This window comes from Cercospora kikuchii (assembly GCF_019650295.1).
Source record: "Cercospora kikuchii DNA, contig_00001, whole genome shotgun sequence".
Classification (NCBI taxonomy): Eukaryota; Fungi; Ascomycota; class Dothideomycetes; order Mycosphaerellales; family Mycosphaerellaceae; genus Cercospora; species Cercospora kikuchii.
The window spans coordinates 4,712,748-4,738,603 of NW_025408582.1; the positions used below are offsets into that span (position 1 = coordinate 4,712,748).

A 25,856-nucleotide genomic window follows, 5' to 3' on the forward strand; every position below is an offset into this window, starting at 1 on the left:
CTCCTGCTCGGTATTCCTCTCGTGCTGGCATCCAACGTGTATTTAACAGCGGGTTGCTATTGGGCCCTTGACTCCAAATCGTGCGTAAGAGTTGACCCTACCCTACACCTCTACGGATTCCACATCTGTGCTCGGACAAGCGAGGTGAGCTTGCGAGCGAAGTGAATACTCGGAGCTGCGAGCCTGCGAGCAATAGCGACAATGTACGATAGTCGAGCGCGTGAGGCATAGGGCCATCAAAAGGATAGTCGAGCTCGTAAGGCATAAGCCCCTAAAAAGGATAGCATTATTTCTTGGAGGAAACGAACGAGACCGAGCCGAAGGCGAGTGTCGAGAGAGACGCAGTGTCCAGCAGCCGGTGTATTCTTGCGACGAGTACTTCAAGATACCCTACCCTAAGCAGGTCAAGGCCCCAATGGCAATCCTTCGTTCAACATAGCCCCGATGCCTTCCGTCGTGGGATGAAACATGCTCTGCAGCAGACGCGGTCGTAGCTCGAACTGACAAGGGAAGTAAGGTCGCGGGGTCTGGACTGTTCTAGAATACAAGGTTAAATTAGGCCTGGCAATCGAATTCCGGGGTGCTGAATTGATACTCCGGCGTTTGTGACGTCCATTGTCGGTACAGTCGTCGTCGTACGCCATCCCTTTTGGGCATTTTCGGACCCATCATTCCACACGCAGACACTGCCAAGGTCTGGCTTCCTCACTTCGCGTCTGGGCGAGGAATACGTGGTGTGTGACACGCAACTCTGCCAATCCCCGAGCTGAGCCCTCACTGCCACCTTCCAAGGCGCAAGTCAGTGGCAACAGCAGACGCCCACGAGGTCGGCAATTTCAACATGTTGGGCGAGATCAACGCGGGAAGCGATTGCAGCAGGAGGCGCGAAAGCAATGCACATATAAACCGTCTCCTGCTAGTGGGTGGTGGTGGCCAGATCATCAGCGCTCAACCTCAAACAACACGACAAGCAGGACTTTCGTACTCCTTTCTCGAACATCATCAAGCCGGCCTTGAGCTATTTTCAGACAGCCGCAAAGATCGCAACTCCCATCCACATTCCATCGAACACCACTCAAGATGAAGGTCTACGCCGCGACTGTCTTTGCCCTGTACAGCGCTCAATGCCTTGCAGCTCCCGCTGCTCGGCCAAAGCCAGAGGCTCGTCCAGCTGCAGGCAGTTTGGACGAGCTCACAGATGTTCTCGTCAAGCGCGATCCGATCTTTTGGGTGGCCCCAATAGCCGCTGGAATCGGAGCCATCGCCGGAGCCATTGGTGGGGCGGTGGGCGGCAGCGCGAAGCGTGGTCTTCAAGAGCGTGACCCTATCTTCTGGGCCCCAATAGCCGCTGGAGTGGGTGAAAGAGGAAGATCGAATGATGGGGCAGTGGTCGGTAGCGAGAAGCGTGGCCTGCAAGAGCGCGACCCTATCCTCTGGGCACCTATCGTCGCTGGAGTGGGTGCAATTGCAGGAGCTGTCGGCGGTGCAGTCGGCGGTGCAGTGGGCGGCAGTTAAATCGAGAAGCGAGCACAAGATCACCAGCCAAGCGTATCTTCCAGGTTGAGGAATATGAAGTGAGCGCTAGAGGAGAACCGCACCATCTTCGGGATATGCCCATCCTAGACAACGCAGATAGCTCACGGATCGACGGCTCAGTCTTGCTGGCTGATGATGCTTCTTTGTACATTGTGTATGTCACTGCGCGGTTGATGGAAGTGTCCCTCGGCCTGTGATAGTAGTGATTGGTCGTGCTGAGGGATGTACCTATCCTTCGCGGGGAGAACACGTTGACTGGCAATCTTTCAAGGGGAAATCAGCTGAGCTTTCGCAGTGCAGGACAGTGTCAGCCGGAGACAGAAGTCTTGTAATAGTGTTGATCTCTCCGCGAACACTTCGGTCCACTGCGGCAAATCTAAATTCGATTATACCATTGTGACTTCACCAAGGCCAGGGATCGAATCCCAATGTTAGCAAGTCAAGAGTTGAGGATGTTCACGCCACTGGCACGGTCATGGTCATGGTTGTGGCCGGACCGTCACGCGTTCGACGGACTGTACGCGTTGCACTGCGTTGATTTTGAGGGCGTGTTGACTACCGCAATCATGGTCGTTCCGGTGAGATGCACACATCTGTGCATGGCGAGCGAGCGAGCGTGTCGGAAGACCCTGGTAAGAAAAGGCTTGAGTTTGTATGCACGCCGCCCACGAGACGCGAGCGCGCCAGCTGCTGTGTCCGTTCTTCGCCGAGCGTTCCCAGTCATCGAACAGGTCTCTTAATCGGAATGCCGAAAGTTCTTAAAGAAAATTTGTAGAAGCACGATGGCCAGCAATCGGTACTTGTCTACGCTGTAATGGAGTACAGGGCGGAAGTTCGTGTTTACCCGATGAAGTTCAGCAGTAGCTGCGGCGTTAGGGAAGGTTACGGGCCGACCCGAGTAGCCAAACCCAATCCGATCAGAGCCGAACTGGACTGGATTGTCCGAACGTCACATGTCGCATACTGCGCCGGCGGCGGATTCTTCATTGCCAATGTATCGACGCTCTATGGCACGACCATTGAGAGGCCACCAGTGGTGTGCCTGAGTGTGACGAGAGGCCCGTCCGAACAACCAACATTCTCGCATTCGTGGCGCAGAGGTCCACTTCGTCAAGAATCAGTCCTGATCCTCCTACCACGTTCAACCTCCCACGACTGGGTCTAGTGACTGATAGCAAAAGGAATATTCGGAAACATGCACACTTTGTGATCTCTCACCATGACCTGCCTCGCGTCTCGAGACAGGGCTAAGGCGCTCTGCTGCACAAAGCGGAGCAACGAAGATAGAAAGAGCATTGGTTTCCAGAGGCGGAGGAGTACCCAATCTTGATCCTGGTATCTTCTGCTTTCCAGCGGTGGTGTGCTTGGCCGATCTGCCTGTTCGCGTTCTGACCAAAAGCTGTACATCGACTGGTACTAGAAGCGAGCTCTGGCCGCAGTGTCTGCAGACGGCCGGGCGGGGAAACCATGACGCTGTATGCTGTGACCAGCAAGTATGCGGCACAGGGCACGTACTGCTCCACGAAACCTCGGGGACATGTTTTCAAGCGCCCTTCTGCTTTTGTGTAAGGGCTTGGCTCTGTGGCTCATGCATGAAGGCACCGAGACCGCCTGGACAGTGTCTCAGGCCCCACCACGATCCATAGAGGCGCTCTCGGCGGGCAGCACCACGTTTGTAATACTCTTTCCTGCCGATTGACCTCGCGACTTTCTCCAACTGTGCGCCGTCAATGCCACTAGCAAGCCACAGCTTTGATGGCGAAGCTGTTTCCATCGCGAGTGCCGCTGTGCTACGCCAGCCGCTCTCCATGAGACATGAATATTCCAAGGTATGATGCGCAACCTATCAGGGGAAGAGTTGTTGGTGACTTTGTATAGTGACTCTGGATACGGGTCTGAACTAATTGAGTTACTCATCACAAAACCCATGAAGGCCGCACTCAGCAGCGTGGCACGCGTGGGTTATGACAGCAGGGATCTCAACGAAGAACGCTGCACCAACCTGTTACACAGATGTAACCACCCCGGCGTGGGGGCTGATCGAAGCGCCGCAACAGACATGTCGTTCGCTTTGATGACAGCCTTGTCGATTTGTGAAAGTCTTAGACGTGGGGAGGATGTACCGTTGGTATACAGCTGCCGCGAAACATGGTGAGAGAGCGATCACATCATCCCGCCGACACTAGGTGGCTCCAGCCACTTTAGTAGTCTCATTGTTGATTGTCGCCATTTTCTCTTCCGCTCGGCAGCGGAGTGGAAGGCGGTTGAGCCTAATGCTTATTCGTGAATCTTTTACTTTGGCGAGCACCGCCATATTGGATATTGGCAGCGCTTCACTCGGCTAGCGCGGGCGCTAATCAATGTCACTCGTTTACGGGTAGGCCCGAATATTTCCCATCTCGTTGGCCTATCCTCCATACTTCGCCATGTTCTTTTCTATCCAATCTTGGAAGCTGTAAGAGCTACCTCCCAAGGAGGAAAGTATTCGAATTTAACAACGGGTCTACCAGGATTGAGAATGTTCGACCTCATCCACTTGCCACGCTTCAAGCTCACTCAGAAACCAGTCCCGCGTTTTTAACAGCTCGCCTCAATATCTCCATCACAACTGCATCTTTGCTACGCGAGTACTCCTGCATGCCTACTCCTTTCTCCTTTGCCGCCTGCGCACACTCTCTCTTCGTCTGCGCATACAGGTCGCGATCACTTGCATTCTCTTTCAGCCAGTCTCTGAAGATCCAATGTCGCGCGACCATTGCGCATCGCGGACCGAATACATGAAGGTTACAAGATATGGGCTCCGAGGCAATGAAGAGACGATGCTCGTACCAGCTCGGTTCGCGGAGAAGGTATTGAAAGCCTGCAGCTTCTAGACGAGGCACGTAAAAAGATTCATAGGGACGAGTGATCTCTGAGAGGACGAGATCGATGTCTATGATAGCCTTTGCAGGAAGTCCGGGGACGGCTGTCGAGCCAACGTGAGAGATTGATAGGATCTTGACTTGCGTTCCATCTTCACTATCTTGCTGCGACTCCCATGCTGCTACGATACGAGACTTGATAATTTCGAAGAGATGAGGCCACTGTGGATCTGATTCGACAATATCGAGGCTCGCTGGCACTTTTCGCTGCGAGATTCGTTCTGTGGAAGCCCCGTCATCATCGAGCGGATGTAGAATTTCAGAGACGGAAAAGAAATCTTGCATTTCCGCCGCGGGAGCCAGAGGCGAAGTCGCCATCGTGTAGCGAACCTGCTCGTTGCAGACTAGGGCCGTATACTGAGAATGCTCCCGTGTCGACACATGGAAAGAGTGAGTGATGTTTGTTGTGGTCGCGCTGTCGGCATCTTGAGTCCGAGATTGCGGACCGGAGCGGAGCCTGTCATGCCGAGCCGAAGAGAAGCCAAATAGGGGGGTACATTCCACAGTGCACACACGAACTTCTCTTCTTCTCTCTCTCTCGGCACGACAACTCTGGCTCATGTATTCGCATCGCCGCCAGACTTGACGACTCTACCATCTCCGGTCATGTCCCCGCACTCAGCTGATACCACCCCGATCTGTGACGACCTCGCCCTTCAACTGCTCTATAACTTTGTCCTGCCGGCAGCAGAGGACGGATCGTGAGGAATGGTCTCTTTCCTTCTTCACCACCCTGAATGTCCTTCTGGACAAAGGACGCTCGTGCTCGAAGCCTCCCTCCTCCGAACGAGCGCGTATGCTCACGCCAATCCCTCAGAGCTTCCCGTATCACCCACGCTGAGGGTGACACGCCGGCTGAGCTGGGTTGTCGCGGCTTATCATGGACTTGCCTGATCGAAAAGATCGCAGAATGTAGCTCGCCTTTCCCCTACCAATCATCGAGCCTCCGCAAGGCAACAATGCGTACAGTCGACAGCCACGCCACGTGGGGGTTACACACAGCTTCATGCACAATTGCATGGAAGCAGTTCAGCCGCGTTTCATGCGACACATCACGTAAACAGCGCTCGTGCCATCGATATAATGCAGGGCCACGGCAGCCTGGTCATTGCTACGCGAATCTTGAGTTATCATACCTCGCTGCAACGGCTGCCCGCCATCTCTTACGGACGCCTGCATTGCAGTATATAGGTATCACCTGAGCACTCGCATCATTGTGTTCCTGCGCTCGCAGACCGCGGCTATGCGGAAATGAGGCAGGCAGGAGCAGCAGCGTATTTAGATGGCGACTACGGGAGCGATTCTGTTGCTGGACCATTGCTCTTTTGCTGCAGATCTTGATTTGCAAACATTCAAAGCCTGAAGTCTCGCAAAACTCATCTCGATCTCGCTACTGCTGCAACAACGAAGCGACGCTTGCCCTCGATCTCCCCCTTACATCCCCACTAAGATGGCAGCTTCGACTCGGCTGGACGTAAAGCCGCATGAAGCCCGCGAGGACCGCACTGCGCACATTGCTATGGCATACCGCGATAATCTGCCAGGGCTGCAACGATACTGGCGAGCAAAAGTCATCGCCACGCTGCGCTTGCCAGATTTACGGGCCCAAGAGACTCTATTCATTGCATACTGTTGTCAACGGGACGATGTACATGATATATTGATGGACGAATACGATATGGAGCCATATGACGATGAGCCCATCCCTCAAATTGACAGGTATAAACAGTGATATGCCGTGAGTCCAGTGCAACTGCATACCATCAGGGGGACTACACATCTGACACGGTCATAGGGGCAACTCCAAACGCTCTTGTCTCGCCTCACAGTGAGAAGTTGCATCGTGCATTGGAACAAACTTCTGGCCGAAGTCAAGACAGGGCACGACAGCACAGGCAATGGTACGACCCTTCCTTTATGGATCATCGGCCTTCATTCGCTGTGGACAACACATTTACAGAGCTCTGCTTTGTCGACTAACAAGTATGGGTTGAGGACAACGCGGTGCTGGCAGCCAATCTGCACGTCAACGGCGAAGGAAGGCTGGACCACAAGTCTGAGCACGTTGAATGTATTCACATTGCGGCAGGACTATTGTGCAGGGTGTATCCACAGTCATTGGCTGGGATATAGAAGCATCCAAAAGCCTACAAAGAGGGTACAGCATGATTTAGCACTTTATCGCGCTCTCAAGACATGCCAGTCTCAACCAGACGTTCGTATGGCCTCGAAGTGCAAAAAGAGTCCTCGGAAAATCGAGATCTGCGATCAGCTTTCATTGGTCTTTACAACTGACTTCCAGGCGGAAAGGCGTTACAGTTTCCAACCTCAACGAAGCTCATTTCTATGCCATCGTGATCGATTGGAACGCGCCGAATCAACAATGCGCTTGCTGCAGTCAAATTTCATGAAAAAAATACTAATGCTTGAACGGTTTTGTGGTGCTGTGGTCTCCGAGTCCTCGATGCCCTTCTCGCCGCAGCTTTGGTCTCCTTTTGACGGCGGTCCGCTTCTTCTGCCATATCGAGAAATGCCGGCCTGGAACTCAGTCTCCATATCGAGTTCGCATGGCTTGCAAAAGGCTCCAAAGACGGTGCCGTGTCCTACACACAGCATCGGAGGATGGCGAAGCTCCCAGAAACGGTCCATTGCATTTCTGCGCCCCCTAGCACCTTGCGTTGCTCGTCATTTGCTCCGATGCAGTCCTAACAGCATGCCTGGTGTCATGAAGGAGAGTTTAGATACTCCCCAATATATCGTCGCACCTCCAGTGTGTCTACAACCCAATCCACCGATAACACAACTTCGCCAGCACCCAGTTCAGGGAACCGTTCCAGCATACTTTTCATGACGTTTCCGAGCAGCTCCGGTATTTCCTGCGGCTGTTCCAACTCTCGAACATGCTCCATATCCTGCAGTCGCTTCCGGCTCATCTGCCAGCTGTTGTGATAGTCCCAAATGGCAAGTAAAGCTTGCGGATGTCGAGACCAGTTCCAAGAAGTCGGTTCATTTTTCATCGATTGGTCTTCCGTGTTCTGACTCTCTTGAGTGTCATTCTGGCTACCCGTCAGCTGCTGTCAGTTATCTCAACAAGAGGAGTGGGGAAGCTTACGCCCTGATCATTGAGAATGTGGGCAATCGGCACCCTCCTGTAGTCTTTCGTATTCGCCGGCTGACTTCCGTCAATTTTGCTTTGGCTTTGTCTCTGCATTGTGCTAGTGTAGCGTTAAGGTTGAAGCGATGCGACTTTCCGAAGTATACTCCTCGCCTGAATGCATCGTCTAGATCTCGAGCTCGAATTCATTTTCCTGGTTTGCCTTCCTGCAGCTTGGATGCGGCACAGCAATGACATGCAGCGCAGAAACAAGTGGAGTCCCTTGCACTAGATTTGATACCACATGCCTCATCCTTCAACATCGTCAAAAGCTACCATTTCCCAACGTCCAGCGCCGCAGTCTCGTCCAATCATGTAACATGATCTGTTAGCCGCGGGCGAGAGAGCACCCATCCAGCCCGTCCTGCATTCTTGGATCACATGGCATACGTATTGTCCTTTTTTGGCCTTCCTTCACATACATGGGACCGTCCTCAGATTGTACACGTCAAGACATCTCAAGAAAGAGCCGTGCTGTCAAGCTGTATGTCAGCGTCATGGTGCCGATGCTCAACTGGGCATCTAACCGCTCGCCTCCATCGGCCCTGCCGCCCTGCATGCCTAAGTGGGGATTCAGCCCGTCCCTGGTTACGATGTTCTGCCTCTTTTCGGCTGCTCGCATCCTCGCATGAGAGCAGTGTAACATTTGCCGCGGGGAATTCAGCCTTTTTGATGATGGACTTCGCATTATTGCAGGGCCGGGGGGAATCTTTCGTGCAAATCGTAAAAGTGAAGCGTAATGTGCACCTGCTGGTGCGTTTTCTCTCTTGAGCTGAGTTACTGGTTCAAAGGACTTGTCCATTGCTTGTAGAGTGACCCGTGGTGGCACATCGGGTTTCGACATGCGCATGTGAGCCGTCGCCACACGTACCTAGACGATAGCAGTAGTTGCAATATATTGATGCAAGGCACAGACCAGACTTGCAATCAAATCGCCATGGCATCCTGCGAACCCGCCAATCAAAGCTCCTGTTCAGAGTCTACGCAAGGACGAATGTGAGCGAGCCGCTTGCCGACGACTATTTCGATGTCGCGGTTTGCCGATGACCAAACCCCGGCTGTACGCTACCCTGTTCGACCGCATGCAGGACAATCTCTTTCTGCTGGTCAAGCTGTACCTCCCGCTGGCAATGATTGGGGCCAAGAGCCGATTCGCATTCACTGAATGATCCTTCAAGGCTGCAAAAAGACGCGGTAGCCGAGAACATTCTGAGATAAAATGTTATGCACTGCGGTACTCAGGGGTCGTGCAAGGAGTCTATCTGCGCATCAATGCTGGTTCAATCCACTAGCATCGTTCATCAATCGTTGAGGATTATGTCAAAGAGGACTGAGTTCGGGTGCGGTATACACGAGAAGTGCTGTCTTGACAGCTAAGCGAAAAGGCTTAGCTGTGGTGGCACATCCCTTCGAGCATTATTATCACGTTTCTTGTCGCGTAAATTCGGTCCGAAAATCTTGGGGTAGCACAAGGAATTCCAAGGTGATATTATGGAAAGCATGAGGAGCTTTGTTGCAAGCGCAGGCACTTTGCACATATAGTGATTCGGCTCCAAGAATCAATGGTGGGCCATGATGCCAGAGTGAGCGGTGCTGAGGGGCTCGACGCTTGCGTCACACTTAGGAGGCAGATCGAAATTCCGCTGTAGTAAGAGCCAAGAAGTCCAGAGAAGACGAGAGACGGTCCATCAGTCCACGGCTCTCGGACTCCGACCCTGCTGCTTTCCTTCTGCTCGCTGGAAGCCATTTGGTATCGTGCGTGATCTGACTCATCAAATAGACAGTCAGAGTGTGTCGTTAGCGTGAGAATACCATGGGATGATCGACGCGGCAGTTCGTTGTATGTATCTCCGATGTGTGGATGCATGCATGGGCCACGTTCTGCACTTTCCAGCCTCCATGCGCAGCGCGCCTGCTCGCTCTCTGCAGATACCGCCTCTCATACACGACAGTGACTACTCATGGAATATCGTCACCACAACTGTCCGATCTACTCGGCAGATGCTCTCTGAACGGTTGGCCATCCATCGATACTGGCCACATCATTGATCGAACATATACTGCCACCAATGTGTCAGCAAAGGATCAAAAGAGCATCGGAGAGTGGCCGAGGAAAGAGCACGAAACGTTTCGTCGGCAACGCGAGCCGATATTGGCCGGCACCAAGGTGTGAGCAAGAGACCCGAATGACGATGCATGTCTTCTGTGGAGCAGCGCGCACAGGATAGATGAGCGAACGAGGAACAAAAAACTCCAGCGAGGACAAATATGAGACCGCGATAAAGTGCGGTGGGGCATTGTCAATGATACATGTATACGACCGTTGCCGTCGCCGACTTGGACCGCAAACAGAACGACATGGCAAGGGTAACTCTATTTCGAGCGAGCTGGGAAAGAAAGCTGCTCAAGCCATGCGGCCCAAAGATCATGAGCAGCCAGTCTCCCTCTCATAAACCGACACTATGCTTTGCCAGCTCATCATACGACAGCCTTCTCAGTCTGTGGTCAAAGGTCAGCAACCAGAACGCGTTCTGAACTCTCGCATAACTCACCTCGACCACGTGGACAAAATCGATCTTTCCGCACTCTGAAGAAGGTCTGTAATGATCGTTAGATACTGCAGAGTCATCCTTCCTCGTCCCCTTCGACGAGCTCATGCTTCGGAGTACTCTCGACAGAGTCGCGAGACCTAACGCCCTTCCGAACGTGCTCCCCGCAACCGCCTTTCGAATCGCCGGTAGGCATACAGCGATCAAAGCCACTGTACATTCAATCATGGTCCAGAACACTTCCGCGGATACGATTCCCAAAACGTCATAAGTCGGGAGGCCCATTACCGTTGTACGATTCATGGCTTCTGAGGGAATACCTGTCTGAATGAAGACTGCCATCCGCACGAATGCAGCCGCTGTTGCGATAGATCCCAGCATGAAGCAGCATGTGATTGATATCTTGTTGGAGAAAGACAAGTTCAGTTGAAAGATCCATGGGATAGGCAACAACAAGACAAACAGATCCAGGCAGGCATCGAGGATCGTGTATATGACCGTGGGCAGGAAACCAAAGGGACACTTCTCAGCGATCTCGCCCAGTGATCCCCAATTGGAACTAAAGCTTGTTCCGCAGTCGAACAGCAGACCAAAGAAGAACGCTACTGTCCAGCCAGCGACGATGGCAATCAGGGTCCAATTAGCCACATTGAAGGCCTTGTACGATCCGAAGAAGCGACGATAGAGGAACAAGATCGCAAGTCGGATCAGTCCAAGCTGCAATGGTTGCAGGAAGAACACGACCCAGAATGTCTTGGCCAGTACGATCCAAGCAGGTCCGGCTGTCGTGTACCAGTTCTCGACGTCCTCCGGGCTTGAGTGGGAGCCAACAGCGCCCTCAGATGCTCCCCAACAGATTATGGCAGAGCTGCCGTAGAGCAGAACCTAAATTCGTGTGTCAAACTTGCATGTAAGTCATCCTGTCGAATATGCACTCACCATGGCTGCAACACATAGGTAGTCATCGATATGCCATCGGTACTTGAAAGTATCTCCGGTGTTCCCTTGAGACAAGCGAAGGCCCAGGGCCAGGGTGGCCAAGACGGTCAAGACCAATGTAAGGATGAGCGTGCTGGCTTCAGTAATGGCGTACATGATTGCGAGTTGGAAGCTGACGTGGCCCACCACAGTGGACGCGAAGAGCTTTGCTTTATGTCAGAGATGAATTCCAGGAGACGCTGGTCAACCCAACGTAGGCCTGATCTGGACTCCTCTTGTCAACGGTCGGCCTGATTGATCTTGCAATGCACCATACTTCAGTCCGATCTAACTGCTGTGGCGTGTCGCTTCTGCTCATGCGCCTGCGCGCGACGCGGGTGGAAGTCCTGGAACTACTCCTTCTGGTTCGATCCGGAAGCATTCTGTGGCGTGGTTTGGCACTTGCAGCATCGCGAACGCCTTCTGTTATACTAGCGTATAGGATCTGGACCACTCTTGAAACTCCCGGTAATAGGTGTCCTCACTATAGCCAGCAAGCTGACTATGCAGATTCGGAGGGCTCATGACTCGGCATTGCGCCACATCGGCTCCTTTCCTAGACCACGCACGTGGGAATGCATCCGACACAGGCTTGCGGTCGTGGATCGCATTCGTCCATTTGAAGCCTTCGTCGTGACAGGAACGCACTGGGTCATCGTCCTAATCACCAACTAACAACCCAAGTCAGCGATGGGAGGTAACCCTTCGATCGAGCACGAGACTCTGCTTGGCCACGATTTCCCTCACAAACTGCATCGCAAACAAGCCCTGAGCTGGTTGTTCACGTTGTTACTGCTCCTCTCGAATTTGGTGCTCGGTCTTGGCTGGGCTATTACATGGCTTCGAATCGATCACACTCAGAATCTTTGTTCGTCAACGACACCTCCTTCGACCGCAAAGCAAGCATTGCATGATAACATTGCTTCTGTGCACACGCTGCCTCAAAGACCAGTCCAATTCCACTGGTACACAAGATACAGCTCCCTGAACGCCACAGAAAGCGAATCAGCTTGGAACGATATCCATACAGCGCACGGCTACATCGCTGTCGACCACGAATATGCAGAGCAGAACAACTGGAGCCCGTCAATGGCAGTTCCCGGAGACGAAGGCAAGGCCCTGTACCTGCTCGAAAGTTATCACCAACTCCACTGTCTGAAAATTGTCCGGAAGCTTTTTTTCGAGAGCCAGGCTGGACTTCCGTTGACGCTGCCCATCCAGCATGTTAGACACTGCTTCGATGCTTTTCGGCAATTCATCATGTGCCACGCGGACGCCACGCCCCTTTACACTCTTGGAGACCATACAAGCGGCGACGGACAGTGGCACATGTGCAATGACTGGTCTGCACTGCGCCAGTACGCCACTGAGCGGTCGGCATGTTTCCATGACCGGGTTGGCCACGAGGCCGTAGAAGATCAGTTTGGGGACTGTGATGACGGATCTGATGGGTTAGTCGCCGATGAGCCAGCCATCGATCTCAGTAGCATAATGCCGGCTTGACTCATGAAATCTGCATTGTTCCATTATATTATGTAGTCAATTGATACGCACCCGAACACGTTCGGCTTGCTCGCTTGACAGCTCGCAGCCACTATGCGTATTCTTTTGACACCAGAAGGCAGGGCAGGGAAACTCGGGTCGATTCAGAACGAGTCATGCCTCTTGGTTCACGTCTGGACCCAATGCCGTAACGGGTAGCTGTCGAGTCAGCAGATATACTTCAAACGCTTTCCAAACGCCAAGGCATAACGGTCGTCGCTGAGAGAGATATGTCATGACACATATTCGCCCAACAGAACGTGCCGCTCGCGTGGCTGCACAGATCAGTCGCCAACCAAAGAACAACCAGATCTAGACTTCAAGCCTGCCACAAGCAAGGGCTTTGACATCGGAAATTTCTGAGTCGAGGACCACGATGCCAATTCCTTGCTCGCATGCTCTGACCATCGGGTACAACAATAGCCATACTAGGCGTTCGACTATGGCCGGATGGCTGAGAGCGATGACAATTGACGTCGTCTCCTGTTTTCTTGGTGCACGACGCGGCAGTGTCGTATTCACGGCACCGAGAGCGCGGCATGGGATGCCCGCCTGTATAAGACTTGGAGTCGATCTGCATCTGGATATGCTTGTCAGTGCAGAATCAACACGCTCGTTATCTTTCTTCAGGACGATTCGCAGCAACCCCAGGACTTCTTCCCACACAAAGCATCATGTATCTCAACGCCAACATTGCGCTGCTCATCGCTGGTGCCCCCCTGGGTTTCGGCTTGCCTCTTCTCGGGGGCGTCTTGGGAACAGTCTCCAGTCTGACTGGCACCCATATCGCGGGCTCTGCGGTTCCAGTCGGCAGCACATCGAGCGGCCTCACCAAGGCTGCAACTACTACTGCAACCACAACTGCGACCAAGACTACAACAGGCGGCAGCAACGCTGCCGGAGCTCTAGGTCCAGTGCTTGGTCTCGCTGATCCTGTGCTGGCACCAGTTGCTGGTGCTGGTGGAACCGTCAGTGGACTGCTTGCCAGCGTCCCAGCTTTGAGCAAGTTTGATTCAGATGCCAGCCAATTGATGAAGATGCTAACAGGTGTCTGTACTGCAGTTGAAGCAAAATGCGACACGAAATACCAGAAGTGTACCGTTTCTGTATCGGGACAGATTGAGAATATGCTCACCGATGGCGGCAACTTCAGTATGTCAATGACAACGGCATGGAGAATTCCTTCACTGACAGTGATGCGCAGCTGGCAAGGCGACAATTTCAGCATGGATGAAAGACGGACGTGGATACGGATCCGCCGACCTCGCTGGTGCTGCTCCACTGCCATTCCAGATCGAGTGCAACCCCGCGACAAATGTCTGCCTGGGAACTTTGGTGAGTGCGAATCATGAATACTTTATGATCCCCAGCTGATTCCGAGACACAGGCCGGCAACGTGACACAAGTCTTCTCGAATGGCAAGCAGATTGCACTCTGGGGCTGGGCGACTCCTTCGGGATCCTGCAAGAACGGCACTTGCGTCGGCAGCCTCACTGCCTGTGGAGATCCAGGCTACAAGGCCAAGCGCGGTGACTTGTGCTGAGCATGGAGACTTTGGTGCTTGGTCTTCCTTGTATAATGCGACGATGATGATGAGCTTGCTGTAATCCAACGTGAGAAATGGGTATTTGCTGCATTGTACATACACGTGTACCAAGAGCATGAAGCTCGATTAGAGATGAGAGCTCATGTCCTTCGTGTCTATTCCATGTCCAAGGGTCCCTGTTTGGGTGGTGATAAGCAGCCGACGTGAGTCCCGTGCCAGTTCGTCCTGCCTGTGAATGAACGTCCCGTGAGTCGTCGCAGCAGTTCTGCAGGCTGCGAGGTGAGGCCTCCGTTCCGAGGGCCAGTCCAGGTAGTGCTCCGTGACGCTGCCGCTCCGCAGGGCGATGATGTTGTCAGGAGAGGAATGGAATGGAGAGGGAAAGGCGGATGCGGGTATCTCCGCGAGCTAAGTAACACGATACCGAAAGCTTGTTATGGAGCTCGACTTCGAAGCTGGGAGCCGGAGGAGATGCACATTGGGCTTGTATAACATCTTTGCCACTTTGTCGTTCACCTCGATGGCCGCGTCGCCGCTGGAAGACGATGTATGTGATCCAGAGACCACCGAATGGACTGTTTGCTGACATACGAGCAGGTCTTCCAACAGCTTCGCAAACCCGTCGATCCCAAAGTGCTGGAGCAGCGCGAGAAAGAGATCCAGGACCGCGTCAATGCGTCCTACGAAAAGGCCGAGCAGCGCCAACATGAGTTGGTTAGTACAATGCCTATGCAGCACAACAAGAGACGCAACTGATACCTCGCTGGCTAGATCTCCCTAAACTCCACGGCGCCGGTGACCATCTCCTCGGTCAAAGTGCTGCACGCGACCCACACGCGCCACGGCTTTCTCGAGCGCATATTCGACCCTCTTCTCACCAAGAACCGCAAGGATGAAGCATACTACACTCTCCGCGAAGCCCTGACCGAAGTTTCTCACGCAGTGGACAAACTCAACCGTCTCGACATCTTCCAAGCACCAATCTCTACCTACATCGACAAAGCTGAGCCGACCGACCCGAGCACCACACCGACCGACTACGCCGTATTCGTGACAGCAAAAGAGAGAGGACGGTACACCATCAAGACCGGCACCGAAGCCGGTACAGCAGAAGGAAGCGCCTATGTCAACGCCGTGCTGCGCAACATCTTTGGCGGAGGCGAGAGATTGAACGGACATGCAAGCCTGGGCACACGGACGCGGGAGACATACAGCGCCACATTCGACACACCCATCCTCTCAAATCCTGACTTGCGTCTCGAGTTTGGAGGACTCAAATCCAGCACCATCAAGCCATGGGCATCACACGAGGAAGTTCTGCGAGGAGGACAGACGAAGCTTTTGTGGCGGACATCACCATTCACGAATCAGGAATTTGGCTACAGTGGTTTCTGGAGACAAGTCACAAGCCTGGCAGAGAAGGCCTCGCCCACGATACGCGGAGATGCGGGCGATAGCTTCAAGTCCAGCTTGTCGCATACTCTCACCTACGACTCGCGGGATGCGCCCATGTTGCCTTCGAGAGGGCTGCTTTTCAAGGCAGTCTCTGAGCTCGCGGGCGTAGGACCACTGGCTGGTGACGTTGCATTTGCGAAGTACGAGGTGGAGAGTCAGGCGGCAGTGCCCATTCCTATCCCCGGCGTGAAAGGCGACAGCGGGATTTCCTTCACTGCGGGTCTTCGTGGAGGGTTTCTCGCTCCTCTACCCCTGTCCGGGCAGAACGGAACAAGTCCAAGCAGAATCAACGACCGCTTTCAGCTGGGTGGACCCACAGATGTACGAGGGTTCAGGCTCTCTGGCCTTGGACCTCGAGATGGCCCAGATGCCGTTGGGGGCGATGTATATGCTGCCGGTGGCGCTTCTCTTCTCTTCCCTCTACCTCGAGTAGGCAAGGACACGCCGCTCAGACTCCAAGCTTTCGTCAATGGAGGACGATTACTAGCTCTCCGGGACACCAGAACCGCCGGCGGGGATGAGAAGCAAGCCTTGACTGTTGGCGACGTGGGTAGCAGTTTGGTCAAGACCATCGGTGACCTGGGCAACAGTCTGCCTAGTGCTGCAGCAGGTGTGGGGCTGGTGTATGCGCACCCTGCGGCAAGAGTGGAAGTGAACTTCAGCTTACCATTGGTAATACGAAAAGGCGAGGAAGGGAGGAAGGGGTTGAGCTTTGGTATTGGACTGAGCTTCTTGTAGAACCACGATCACGAGCGCTGGGCCATAGATACAATGTACAGTTGCGCACTCTTCTCAATTCTGTCAAAAGCCTCATTGTACAGCGTGTCTCACCTCATGGCGGTTGATGAGTACGACAGAGGTCGTTGCTCTAGTGCGCTCGACGTTGGACTTCTACTTCGTTATACAGAACCAGACGGGACGACTCTTCCCATCCAAGTGAGCTGTTTCCCAGCTCGCTCGTCGCAGAAAAGAGCCACCATGCAAATGACCATGAAGCGAGGCGACTCCGAGTGCATCGGTCTCTCCGCATTGAGTCAATCGTCCTGCCGTGAAGGCACTCTTGGGTGCAAACATACTGCAGTGGAGTCCGTTACATGCACCCAATGTTGGAAGCAAGCTCTTGACTGCTAGTGAATGCGGCATTGTCGTGTCCCTGAGGTCAGGATACGTACAAGGTAGACATCGCTGAAGCCCGTTGGGCGTTGTAGTAGGCCGTAAAGTGACCACAGCTCAGAGTGCAATCGCAGAGCTCTTGCCGTGTTCTTTGGCACCGGGAGTGTCTTGAGTTGTTTAGGCGTTGCCTTTGCCCACCATAGGATCGTCTTCACTGAGCTCAATACAACCATGAAGACATACCTCTCGAATCTGATTCCTTGGAGAGTCCCCTTCCCAATGCGCGCCGTCAATGATATCAAGCACGTCACCAATAGTGATCCCATCTGGCCTGTCCAGATTTATGATACTGTAGGCGGCCCCCTTCAAGGGCACATTGTAGTGGTCGATAGTCAACATGGCGGACTTTAGGGGCGGATGGCAGAGACGCATAGCACGGCAGCGGCTTCCCACACGTAGTTTGACTGTCTCCTCTCGTCGCCGGAATCCTAAACATACGCGAAAACGCTTCTCTGCAAATTCCCACTTCGACATGTCGTCGCGGCAAGGACAGTACTCTCGCGAGATATGGTAGTCCAGTGGCTCGAAATCGCTTCCCTTCACTGATGGATCAAGCTTGAACGGCGAATGGTACGGAACTTTGTCCACATCATCGAGTTCAATGCCCAGCCTCGTCTTGAGTTTCATCGATCCGTTGACAGCATCACGCCATTCCCGGCCCACTTGTTGTGCCGTGAGAATATCTCTTGCCCCGAGTTGAAGTAAGATCGCCTCCAAAAGTTCTGTCGTCTCGAACACCTTTTGTGTCATGGTGGTAACCGGAATTGCGAGCTTCTTTCCGTCCAAAGTCGAATCGATGGCAACGTGAGGCGATGACCTGAAGCTGTTCGCTGAGTCGTGTGTCTGAGTGCCGATGCGGTCCTCAGTCGACTTTTCTGGAAAGCTCTGCTCCTGTGCTGCCATATTGTCCTCAACTGTCCGAGCGTGCTTAGAGGTTGCGTGGATGTTGTGTCCCGAGGACTGAAGTGACACACGCTCGTAATCGGCGACTAAGCGTCGGTCGTCAGAGGCCATGTCGTCCAGAAGTTTGTGTTTGTTCTGCGGCAGATCTCTGGTCGTTCAGGGCAACATATTCGCGGCGGGGAACAGAGCGCGGAGGAAAAGTGGGGTGGGGCGAAGGCGAACGCGTGCGAAGGCGCGCCAGGAGCGAATGCGGCAGGAGCGACTCTCACGTCTTGAGGAGTCTCCAATGCACAATGTTGCCTCTTTCCTGAAGTGGCTCACGCCCCGCATCATGCGATTGTCGCTCGACTCGATAGCATGTCGCTATGTCCCTTGACTCCAGCTGCAGCTAAGGCTAGGCATTCAGGGGTGCCAATGTGCTTCTGTGCATACGATTCCACGCTCTCTCGAAGATCTGCTTGAGCGTTAGCAGAGCATTCTTCGAGTCCCTTGAATCTGGAGTGGACGAAATCGCTATTGAACGTCGATGTCCCCCATAACTGTTAGCCAAATCTACTCACCTGAGGCAAGTCCCACCACACCGTGCATACTGCAAGTCCAGTGGCAATAAGATTTTCCATTTCATTACCAATACATAAGAACGCCTTCGTCATGACCAACCATATCGCGCCTCAAAGAAACGCCATCATGCCATTTGGGTATCTAGTAGTATTCTCGGAAGCCAGTTCTCAAAAGTCCCCCAAACTAGCACGCAACGCTTCGATTCACACATTTCCTTTCTGTCCGAAAGTGCTTCCGCCCTTCGGTGCTCCAAAATTCACGCATACCAATCAGCAAACAGATCTGCATGATTCAAAAAAGTAATTGTCGCAGTCATCGCTGCTGCAAAACGCCTTCGCTATGCTTCGCTCGATTCGTATTCGTAACAAGTGTAATGCCCGCGTTGAGTGTTGCGCTCGATCCCAGTCGAGGCCGACGCCCATCGCTACCGTCGAAGCTGAGGTCTCCTGAGGGAAGAAAGCTATTCTTCCAGCTCACCCTCCTCACTGACCTCCCCGTCGTCTTGCGGCTTCTGAGCAGGGGCATGCGAGGCAGGTCCGTTGATGGAGGCTTGTACATCCTGCATGGGTTCGGGAGGCTGCTGTTGGCCCTGTGCCTTAACATCAAGTTCGGCCTGCTTATTTCCAAAGTCAACACGCATTGCTTCTTCCTGTTCCTTGAGTCCTCGTACCTCTCCGCCACCGGCGACAGCTTCTGGAACAGGCACAACCGTCGTGTCTGTTTGGCTGTCGTGGTGGAAGCTCTCCATTACACCCGACGTGTGCGTCTCGATCTTAGGCCGTTTCGATCCGTTTTCCTCTCGCGGCACACCGTTCCCATTGCCATTGCCATTGCCATTCACAGCCGGCTTCTCCTCTTCTCGCTCGCGTTTGGCGCCAACACTGCTCGCATTGCTATGCCGTCGGTCGCTGCCTGGCGGCATTAGTGGCGACACAGAAGCGGGTGCTCTCGTCCTGTTCCAGTCATCGTCGTTCGCTCCATCGGTTCCAGGTGTCGTCAGGCCCGCATAGATCGAGCTATTCCCATCCGAGCCCGCAGTCACAGCAATGCCGTTGACCTTGTTGGCTGTGCCGTCATAGTTAGACAGCATATATTCCACCGACCTTCGGATGTCCTTCAGCCGAACGTGATGTGTTTCCCACCACGGCCTCCCTTTTGTGTCATCGGGCAGCGACACTTCGCAGAACTTGCATGCTGCGTACAGGCTGGCTACTGCGATTGTCCGACTGCTCATCAACAGACATAACTGCGTGTTGTTGCTATCCGTCACGAAGCCCCAGGCCGAATTACGCAATCTTTTGTTGTGTTCGATGCCATAGAACTTAAGCATCTCGAAGAGCTGTCTGTGCGGGCTTTCCACTGTCAGATCAAAGCACAGTGTCTCCAGCATGTGGTCCTCATTGTGTAATATCAGGTCCCGCCACCTCCAGAAGTCCTTGCTCTGTTCATCCACCACCAGATTGGGATTTTTCTGCGCCACCCGGCAAAAGGCCAGGACCAACTCCTTCATCTTCCTGCAACTCTCTTCCACTTTCGTGGCTAAGAACAAAGCCGTGGCTGCCGCTTGGTAGTGATGCAATTTGGGTATGCCGTTTCGCTCCTTGGCCAAGCTCGCTCTCATCAAAAATCTTTGGAAAAATATGCTCGCCGTGCTCAATGTCAGTTGAGGCAGCTTGAGCATAATGCCGACTTGCACAATGAAGTTGATGCCCTTGATCCTCCTATCCCTCTCATCCTCTGCACTCATGCCGTCCTGGATCGAAGGCGCGTTGGCCAGTTCCTCGTCGGTGAAGATCCATTGCGCTTCTGCCTCAGCCAGGACACGGTTGGGGCTCTTGGGTCGCTGGCGCGTGGCCGGGTGTGCCGGAGGAAGGTGTTGTGTGTGCGAAGGAGGCGGCATGGCGGCCTAGGTACTTGTGTGGTCCGCCAAAACGCTCGCTTCGGACGATGGAGACCAGTGCTCGTGTCGTGGTGCGTGAGGATCGAAGATGCGATCGGGCGATGGCCGTGCAGCGCGCGATGCAGGCAATCAGGGTACAATCCGTTGGACGCGGCGGGACGATGCGCGCGACTGGCACATTGGGCGGAGCGGTGTTCGCAGAAGCGGCGGCGACGGAGATGAGAGTGGCAATGGCAGGGTGCGGCGGCGAAGGAGTGGGCGATGCGAAAGGCCTGCGCTGCAGCACCACAGTCCGATCGCAGTGTCCGGCAAGTGAAAGAAGGCCGATCGGCAGCGTGGCTTCGGCGGAGCCACTTCCGTCTAGACTGCCCACCAACGTCCCACCTCCACCAAAACCCACTCTCGTCAGCATCGTAGACACTGATCAGCATTTTCTGCTACACACACCTTGTTCACCATGCCTTCAGGACAGGGAGGTACGATCTAGACTCTCTCGCGCCATACGATGCACGTTTCATGCTAATCGGTGTCTGTCACAGCCGGGACGAACCCAATCCACAACAAAAAGGCCAAGAAGAAGGCCGTGGAGGAGGATGAGGACGACAAGGCCTTCAAGGCCAAGCAGATGGCTGGTATATCGTGCTCAAGTGTGCTCGGTACGGTACACTGATCTGACATTGGCCAACAGAGAAGAAGAAGCTTGAGGAGGCCCGAAATGCCGTAGCAGGAAAGAAGGGACCGCTGAACACGGGTTCGCAGGGCATCAAGAAGAGTGGCAAGAAATGATGGACGCGAGATGACTTTGCGGGACGATACGAGTCACGAACCATACGGCAGACGGACTACGTGCAAGCATGAAGCGATGGGATCAGGCGTTAGGGGAGATATACCTCTGAAAACTCGGGTTGTTGATTGCTACGGACTTTTCCCTCCACCTCATCGTACACCTGGACGCTGTAGGCGTGGGCGACTTGATCGCCTTGATGTTCCTATTGTGCTGATGTTCTTGTGCGTTCGTTCATCTGGGGCTGACCTACGAGCTATAGTTTGGAGACGACCACGGCGTATTCGCTCAAGCCGCTGAGCAACCCAGGCACACGACCGTGCAGTACAAGAAATCCCAGTAGAAGTTGGGTCCACACTGGCATTCATCGTCAGTCAGCCTCCTCTCGCCCATGGAGACAAGCGTAGAATCATGCCATCGGATCTCACGAACTGCAGTATGATGTCGATGTGTGCCTCTTGGGCCATGCGGCAGCACCGCAGCTCGAGCACTTGAAGGTGAGCGGGCATGCTGTCTCCTCAGATAATGAAGCTGTTACCTGTGAACGGTGAAGCGTTCCCCAGAACTTCACTTCAGGCGGCAGCGCGCTCACAACGCTAGCGTGCACTAGCGCACCTTTCAGCAAACAACAAGCACACTTTCAAAATTCCGATTTGAGCTTGGGTACACATCCGCCTTTTCCTGGTTTTGAACACACTCCGACACACGCAGAACATTTTCACGGGCCTACCAAAACGGCAAGAGGACAACATGGAGGGTGAACCCCCTCGTGTGGCGAACGCGATACCGTCGGTGAATAACATCATTGAGCACGATTCGCTGTTCGCCTACCTTGCGAACATTCAAGACGCCGTGCTAGACGGCCCTCTCACATCACGGTCACCACTCGCGAAATTGTACCTCTACAACGACGACGAATTTCCGCACAACAGATTATTGCGTGACGTGAGCGGGCTCTCCACTTTTGCGATCCGAACCAAAGTCCACATCGGTGATGTGAATCGAGGTGTAGCTGTAACGACTGTTCCAGCACTCAATGGCGGAGGCTATCAGGATTGCAGAATTTACACTCGCTTCGTCAACTGCGTAAGGTGAGGCAAAAACCTTCCGAAAGTGCAGTTACTGACACACTCGCAGCTCACCGCGCCTGCCATCCGCCTTGAAGCGCGATTCCGGAAGAGATATGGCGTCAAGAGCATGGTTTTCCACAAATTAGTGCTGGACTTTCACTTCAACGATTGTGAGGGCAAGCAGTTATTTGACTTCGCATCTCGGCCCGGTATGTGTCTGTTCAAAACAAATCAAGTTCTTAGCTGACTATTGTAGATGCTCCCGGCAGGAACTTGAGCATCAACTTCATCGCCAATGGCGCCACATGCGAAGGCATGAACATCAGTCGTGAGCTCAGCATCACGCAAAGAGCCGTCCTGAACACCCTTCGCTCGCTCGTTGCTTCTGGAACGAGGCAGAGTCTTCATCTAGAGCTCCTCGCCCGCTCGGCCCCGGCCTCCGACGTGGCTGCTTTGAAACAGGTTCTGCAGCGACTTCCCGGTGGAAGTGGTCCCCTTCTGCGGACCATAGGATGCCCGGAGTACCACAACTTTGCGCCTGACTTTCAAAGCACCCTCAACCCCCTGTCATTGCTGCAGAGGTCTCCTCCTCTACCTTTCGTACCATTGTACAGCGGGGACACTTTCGCCAGCATGCGCGACTACGAAGCGCAGCAAAGAAACGCGATCAGCTCGCCGTATTATGAGCAACAAAAGAACCTCGAGCTCTTCGCCAAGTGTACCGATCACAAGGTGGTTCTTTATAAAGTTGAAGACTTCGTGGTCATAGCCATGAATCTGGATCCCTACATGAGGAGACTGGGAGGATCAGACAGTGCGAAGTTCTCACGTTTCCCGAAGGAGATGGAGATCAAACTGAACCTGAGATTCCGTGCACCAGAAGGCCAAGAGGACGACTTCTTGACGAACATTGTTGCTCATCATGAACCACTGACGATGTCCCTGCCAAAGCACGACGCATATTTCGTCGTGACTTCACACGATCCGAAGCTATTCCAACGCTTCTTGTGCACTCCAGGTCACTGCCCTCCACGGACTTGCAAAGTGTACAAGCTTGAGCCTCATCGAAACCTCTATCTATACAAATCGCTTCAGGACGCGCTAGGAGCCTTTACGAGAGGGGACAAGTTCGCGCACTTGCATCAGATCATCCTCAATCAACTTCACGATGGCATCCCGGTTATCAACTTCACCAACGGCTTGTCTGCCAGCACAGACACTCTCGACGACGCAAAAAATTGGCTGCGATCGTGCAGGCTTTGGAACAAGGAGCAGCTTCAAGCTATCGAGGATATGCATGCAGCAAAAGGCAGACTTCAAATCATCACTGGCGTTGCTGGAACGGGCAAGACGACCCTGCAGATCGCTCAAGCATTGTATATGGTCAAGATGGGCGGTCGTGCTTTGTGTACCGCGACTGGTAACAGTAATGCAGATCATTGGGCTCGTGAAGCTCATGAGCTGATCGCAGAGACATTCAACCTGGGCATACGAGCTTACCGATTATACCCTGCGTCGAGAGGAGTCAACATCAAAACGCTTCAGAAGGCGCAAGTCAAATGGAAGCGAGCCGGACATGCTCGTGGTGGCAGAACCTCAAGCCTCGAGGACCTGATGTTCCGCCTCTTTGACGAGAATAACTCCGACTTCGATTTCTCTATCGAGAAGGCGGTCCTGGAAGAGGCAGAGAAAGGACAGCTGAGCTACAATTTTCGTCCTGATGCTCGCATACCCCTGAAGGTGAATGCATGGGAGCATTTGCGGTCCTATATGAAGAAAATTCAGAAAGGGGAGTTTCAATGGCGCAACGGCTCCTCTGACGTTAGAGGTCTGGATCGGATCTACGAGGTGTGCAAAGGCCACCTCGTAGCTTTGGCGGACATCATCATTACCACCAACGGCAACGCTCGTTGTTCGGAGCTCCGAGAGTATTGGGGCAGAGCCGAAGCACTTTTCGGCAGTCACAACAGTGAAGTATATCCTCAAGTGCAGCCGATCCCAGCTCTGGGAGTCTTCATCGACGAGGCCGGCAAGGAGCAAGAGATCAACATTATCAACACGCTCACCAGTCCCGGCTTATTTCGTAAGCCAGACATTGTGATTCTGTACGGAGACGACAGGTACGTCTCCCTTTGCAGACACCCGAAATTTCTACTGACAACCTGTAGGCAGCTTGGTCCGGTCAATACGTGCAGCTCGGAGAAGTTCCAGATCGCACTGTATCTTGACCGACTCAATATCTCGCTGTTGAGCCGCCTGATTAATCAGGGATTTCCGCACAACAAGTTGCTCGAGCAACACCGCATGGTATCCCACCCAATGGCTTTCGCCTCCTATTCGATGACTGACCCGCTGCAGCACCCTGCCATTTCAAAGAACCCAAATGAGATGTTCTACGACGGCATGCTCATTGATGCTCCTGCAGTCAAGTGTGACCTCAATTCTGCTCTCCCAGGATTCAGCACCATTCTGCACAATATCGTCGCACAGTCATTCAGCGCCGGAGCGCCACGCGCTGCATATTTGCAGAACGCCACAGACGCTCAAGCCCGACTGCACTGGATTGAGATGGCCGTCGCCAAAGTCAGCTTCGTCAAGGGCTCACAAGCTATTCTAGATCACATCAACCTCTTCTTCGACAAGATCTTCCCGCAGCTGCAAAAATACTTTGGTAAACGCATGCATAAGGAAGTCATGATCATCGCTGCCTACAGCAACGCGGTAAGTTTCATGGATTCTGATCCACCATGACTGGATTCTGACTTTGAGGCAGCTTAATCAATATGAAAATCGATTCAGCGAGCATCGCAAGCGCCATCCTCTGCTCGACATCTCAAGCTACCCGCGGGTCCTCACGGTTGATGCTTCGCAAGGCCAGGAAGCAAACATGGTCATTGTTGATGGGTCTATGCAGTACGCCGATAAGATGTCACGTAAGTGCTGTTGTGTTCCGATGCTACCAACTCTGGCTGATACTTGTCGCAGCATTCCTGCAAGATCGTGGTCGCGCGAACGTCGCAATGACTAGGGCCAAACATGTCCTGTGGATCCTCGGCGGACCGATGGGCATCAAAGACCGCAGAAACAGTGACATGAAGCCGTCCCCATTCGTGAGACTGAAGCGTCGACTCGGTCTTGCCGGCCAGGTCCATCGTTTCTCGTAAGCTTTACTGGATTCGAAAGCGAACTAAAACAAAATTTCTGGACGCCCTTTGGAGGATGCTCGAGCGAAGCTGACAGAGGAGTTCGAAGAAGGCTATCGAAGACGGCTCTTTGGCTAATCGAAGACCGTCCTTTGGCCACACAATGAATGCCTTGCATGATCTTTCCACAAGATCAGGCCACTGCGCAATCGCAAGTAGGTAGAAGTCCTGTTAGAATGCCAGTGCAAAAGAACCCTCCACTCTGCATGCTTTGCACAGTTCTTTCGCTCCTCCGTCTATGCGCCAGCAAGCTTAGTCTGATTCCACTATGCACGACCATTGAAAGTCGTGGAATGCGTGAGGTATCGAGGAAGGCAGGAAAAGGGAAGTCTGTCGGCGTGTTTCTATTGTTGGCGAAATGCGGACTTAGTCAGCCGGGCTCAATGCGACCACGTGGAGAAGTGGAGCTGGCAAGAGTGGACCCTGACGACGAGGCCGAAGGCAGCCAAGATCAGCGCTCGCTCGGCGTGTTGTTCGTCTTGCGCAAGCTTCACTCAGCCAGCAACTGCGCACTCGCCCGTCTCTTTATAACTCCAGGCAGGCACAATCCACCGAACCCTCTCCATCCTTCCTCCTGCACCGCC

At 53.5% G+C, this 25,856-nt stretch overlaps 10 protein-coding genes across 10 annotated transcripts; 5 read left to right on the plus strand and 5 right to left on the minus strand.

Moving 5' to 3' along the window:
- Positions 1–1,080: 1,080 nt before the first annotated feature.
- On the plus strand, positions 1,081–1,515 carry CKM354_000184200 (uncharacterized protein; the record flags this gene model as incomplete). The annotated part of the gene is made up of 1 exon (XM_044796977.1): positions 1,081–1,515. One exon carries the CDS (start codon positions 1,081–1,083, stop codon positions 1,513–1,515), a length of 435 nt encoding a protein of 144 aa, XP_044652912.1.
- A 2,573-nt stretch (positions 1,516–4,088) lies between these two features.
- On the minus strand, positions 4,089–4,775 carry CKM354_000184300 (uncharacterized protein; the record flags this gene model as incomplete). The annotated part of the gene is made up of 1 exon (XM_044796978.1): positions 4,089–4,775. The coding sequence occupies one exon, from the start codon at positions 4,773–4,775 to the stop codon at positions 4,089–4,091; it is 687 nt and encodes a 228-aa protein (XP_044652913.1).
- Positions 4,776–7,180: 2,405 nt separating this feature from the next.
- On the minus strand, positions 7,181–7,668 carry CKM354_000184400 (uncharacterized protein; the record flags this gene model as incomplete). Its single annotated transcript, XM_044796979.1, has 2 exons — positions 7,181–7,513; positions 7,570–7,668. 2 exons carry the CDS (start codon positions 7,666–7,668, stop codon positions 7,181–7,183), a joined length of 432 nt encoding a protein of 143 aa, XP_044652914.1.
- Positions 7,669–10,089: 2,421 nt separating this feature from the next.
- On the minus strand, positions 10,090–11,255 carry CKM354_000184500 (uncharacterized protein; the record flags this gene model as incomplete). The annotated part of the gene is made up of 3 exons (XM_044796980.1): positions 10,090–10,110; positions 10,164–11,045; positions 11,100–11,255. 3 exons carry the CDS (start codon positions 11,253–11,255, stop codon positions 10,090–10,092), a joined length of 1,059 nt encoding a protein of 352 aa, XP_044652915.1.
- A 2,099-nt stretch (positions 11,256–13,354) lies between these two features.
- CKM354_000184600 (uncharacterized protein) lies at positions 13,355–14,223 on the plus strand (the record flags this gene model as incomplete). The annotated part of the gene is made up of 4 exons (XM_044796981.1): positions 13,355–13,682; positions 13,743–13,832; positions 13,885–14,015; positions 14,068–14,223. 4 exons carry the CDS (start codon positions 13,355–13,357, stop codon positions 14,221–14,223), a joined length of 705 nt encoding a protein of 234 aa, XP_044652916.1.
- Positions 14,224–14,743: 520 nt separating this feature from the next.
- Positions 14,744–16,416, plus strand: CKM354_000184700 (SAM complex subunit SAM50; the record flags this gene model as incomplete). Its single annotated transcript, XM_044796982.1, has 3 exons — positions 14,744–14,770; positions 14,821–14,937; positions 14,995–16,416. 3 exons carry the CDS (start codon positions 14,744–14,746, stop codon positions 16,414–16,416), a joined length of 1,566 nt encoding a protein of 521 aa, XP_044652917.1.
- Positions 16,417–16,968: 552 nt separating this feature from the next.
- Positions 16,969–17,865, minus strand: CKM354_000184800 (uncharacterized protein; the record flags this gene model as incomplete). The annotated part of the gene is made up of 1 exon (XM_044796983.1): positions 16,969–17,865. The coding sequence occupies one exon, from the start codon at positions 17,863–17,865 to the stop codon at positions 16,969–16,971; it is 897 nt and encodes a 298-aa protein (XP_044652918.1).
- Positions 17,866–18,775: 910 nt separating this feature from the next.
- Positions 18,776–20,215, minus strand: CKM354_000184900 (uncharacterized protein; the record flags this gene model as incomplete). The annotated part of the gene is made up of 1 exon (XM_044796984.1): positions 18,776–20,215. The coding sequence occupies one exon, from the start codon at positions 20,213–20,215 to the stop codon at positions 18,776–18,778; it is 1,440 nt and encodes a 479-aa protein (XP_044652919.1).
- A 457-nt stretch (positions 20,216–20,672) lies between these two features.
- On the plus strand, positions 20,673–21,001 carry CKM354_000185000 (uncharacterized protein; the record flags this gene model as incomplete). Its single annotated transcript, XM_044796985.1, has 3 exons — positions 20,673–20,691; positions 20,755–20,847; positions 20,904–21,001. The coding sequence occupies 3 exons, from the start codon at positions 20,673–20,675 to the stop codon at positions 20,999–21,001; spliced, it is 210 nt and encodes a 69-aa protein (XP_044652920.1).
- Positions 21,002–21,749: 748 nt separating this feature from the next.
- Positions 21,750–25,233, plus strand: CKM354_000185100 (uncharacterized protein; the record flags this gene model as incomplete). The annotated part of the gene is made up of 7 exons (XM_044796986.1): positions 21,750–22,085; positions 22,137–22,278; positions 22,326–24,189; positions 24,238–24,376; positions 24,428–24,790; positions 24,843–25,002; positions 25,055–25,233. The coding sequence occupies 7 exons, from the start codon at positions 21,750–21,752 to the stop codon at positions 25,231–25,233; spliced, it is 3,183 nt and encodes a 1,060-aa protein (XP_044652921.1).
- Between the last annotated feature and the right edge of the window lie 623 nt (positions 25,234–25,856).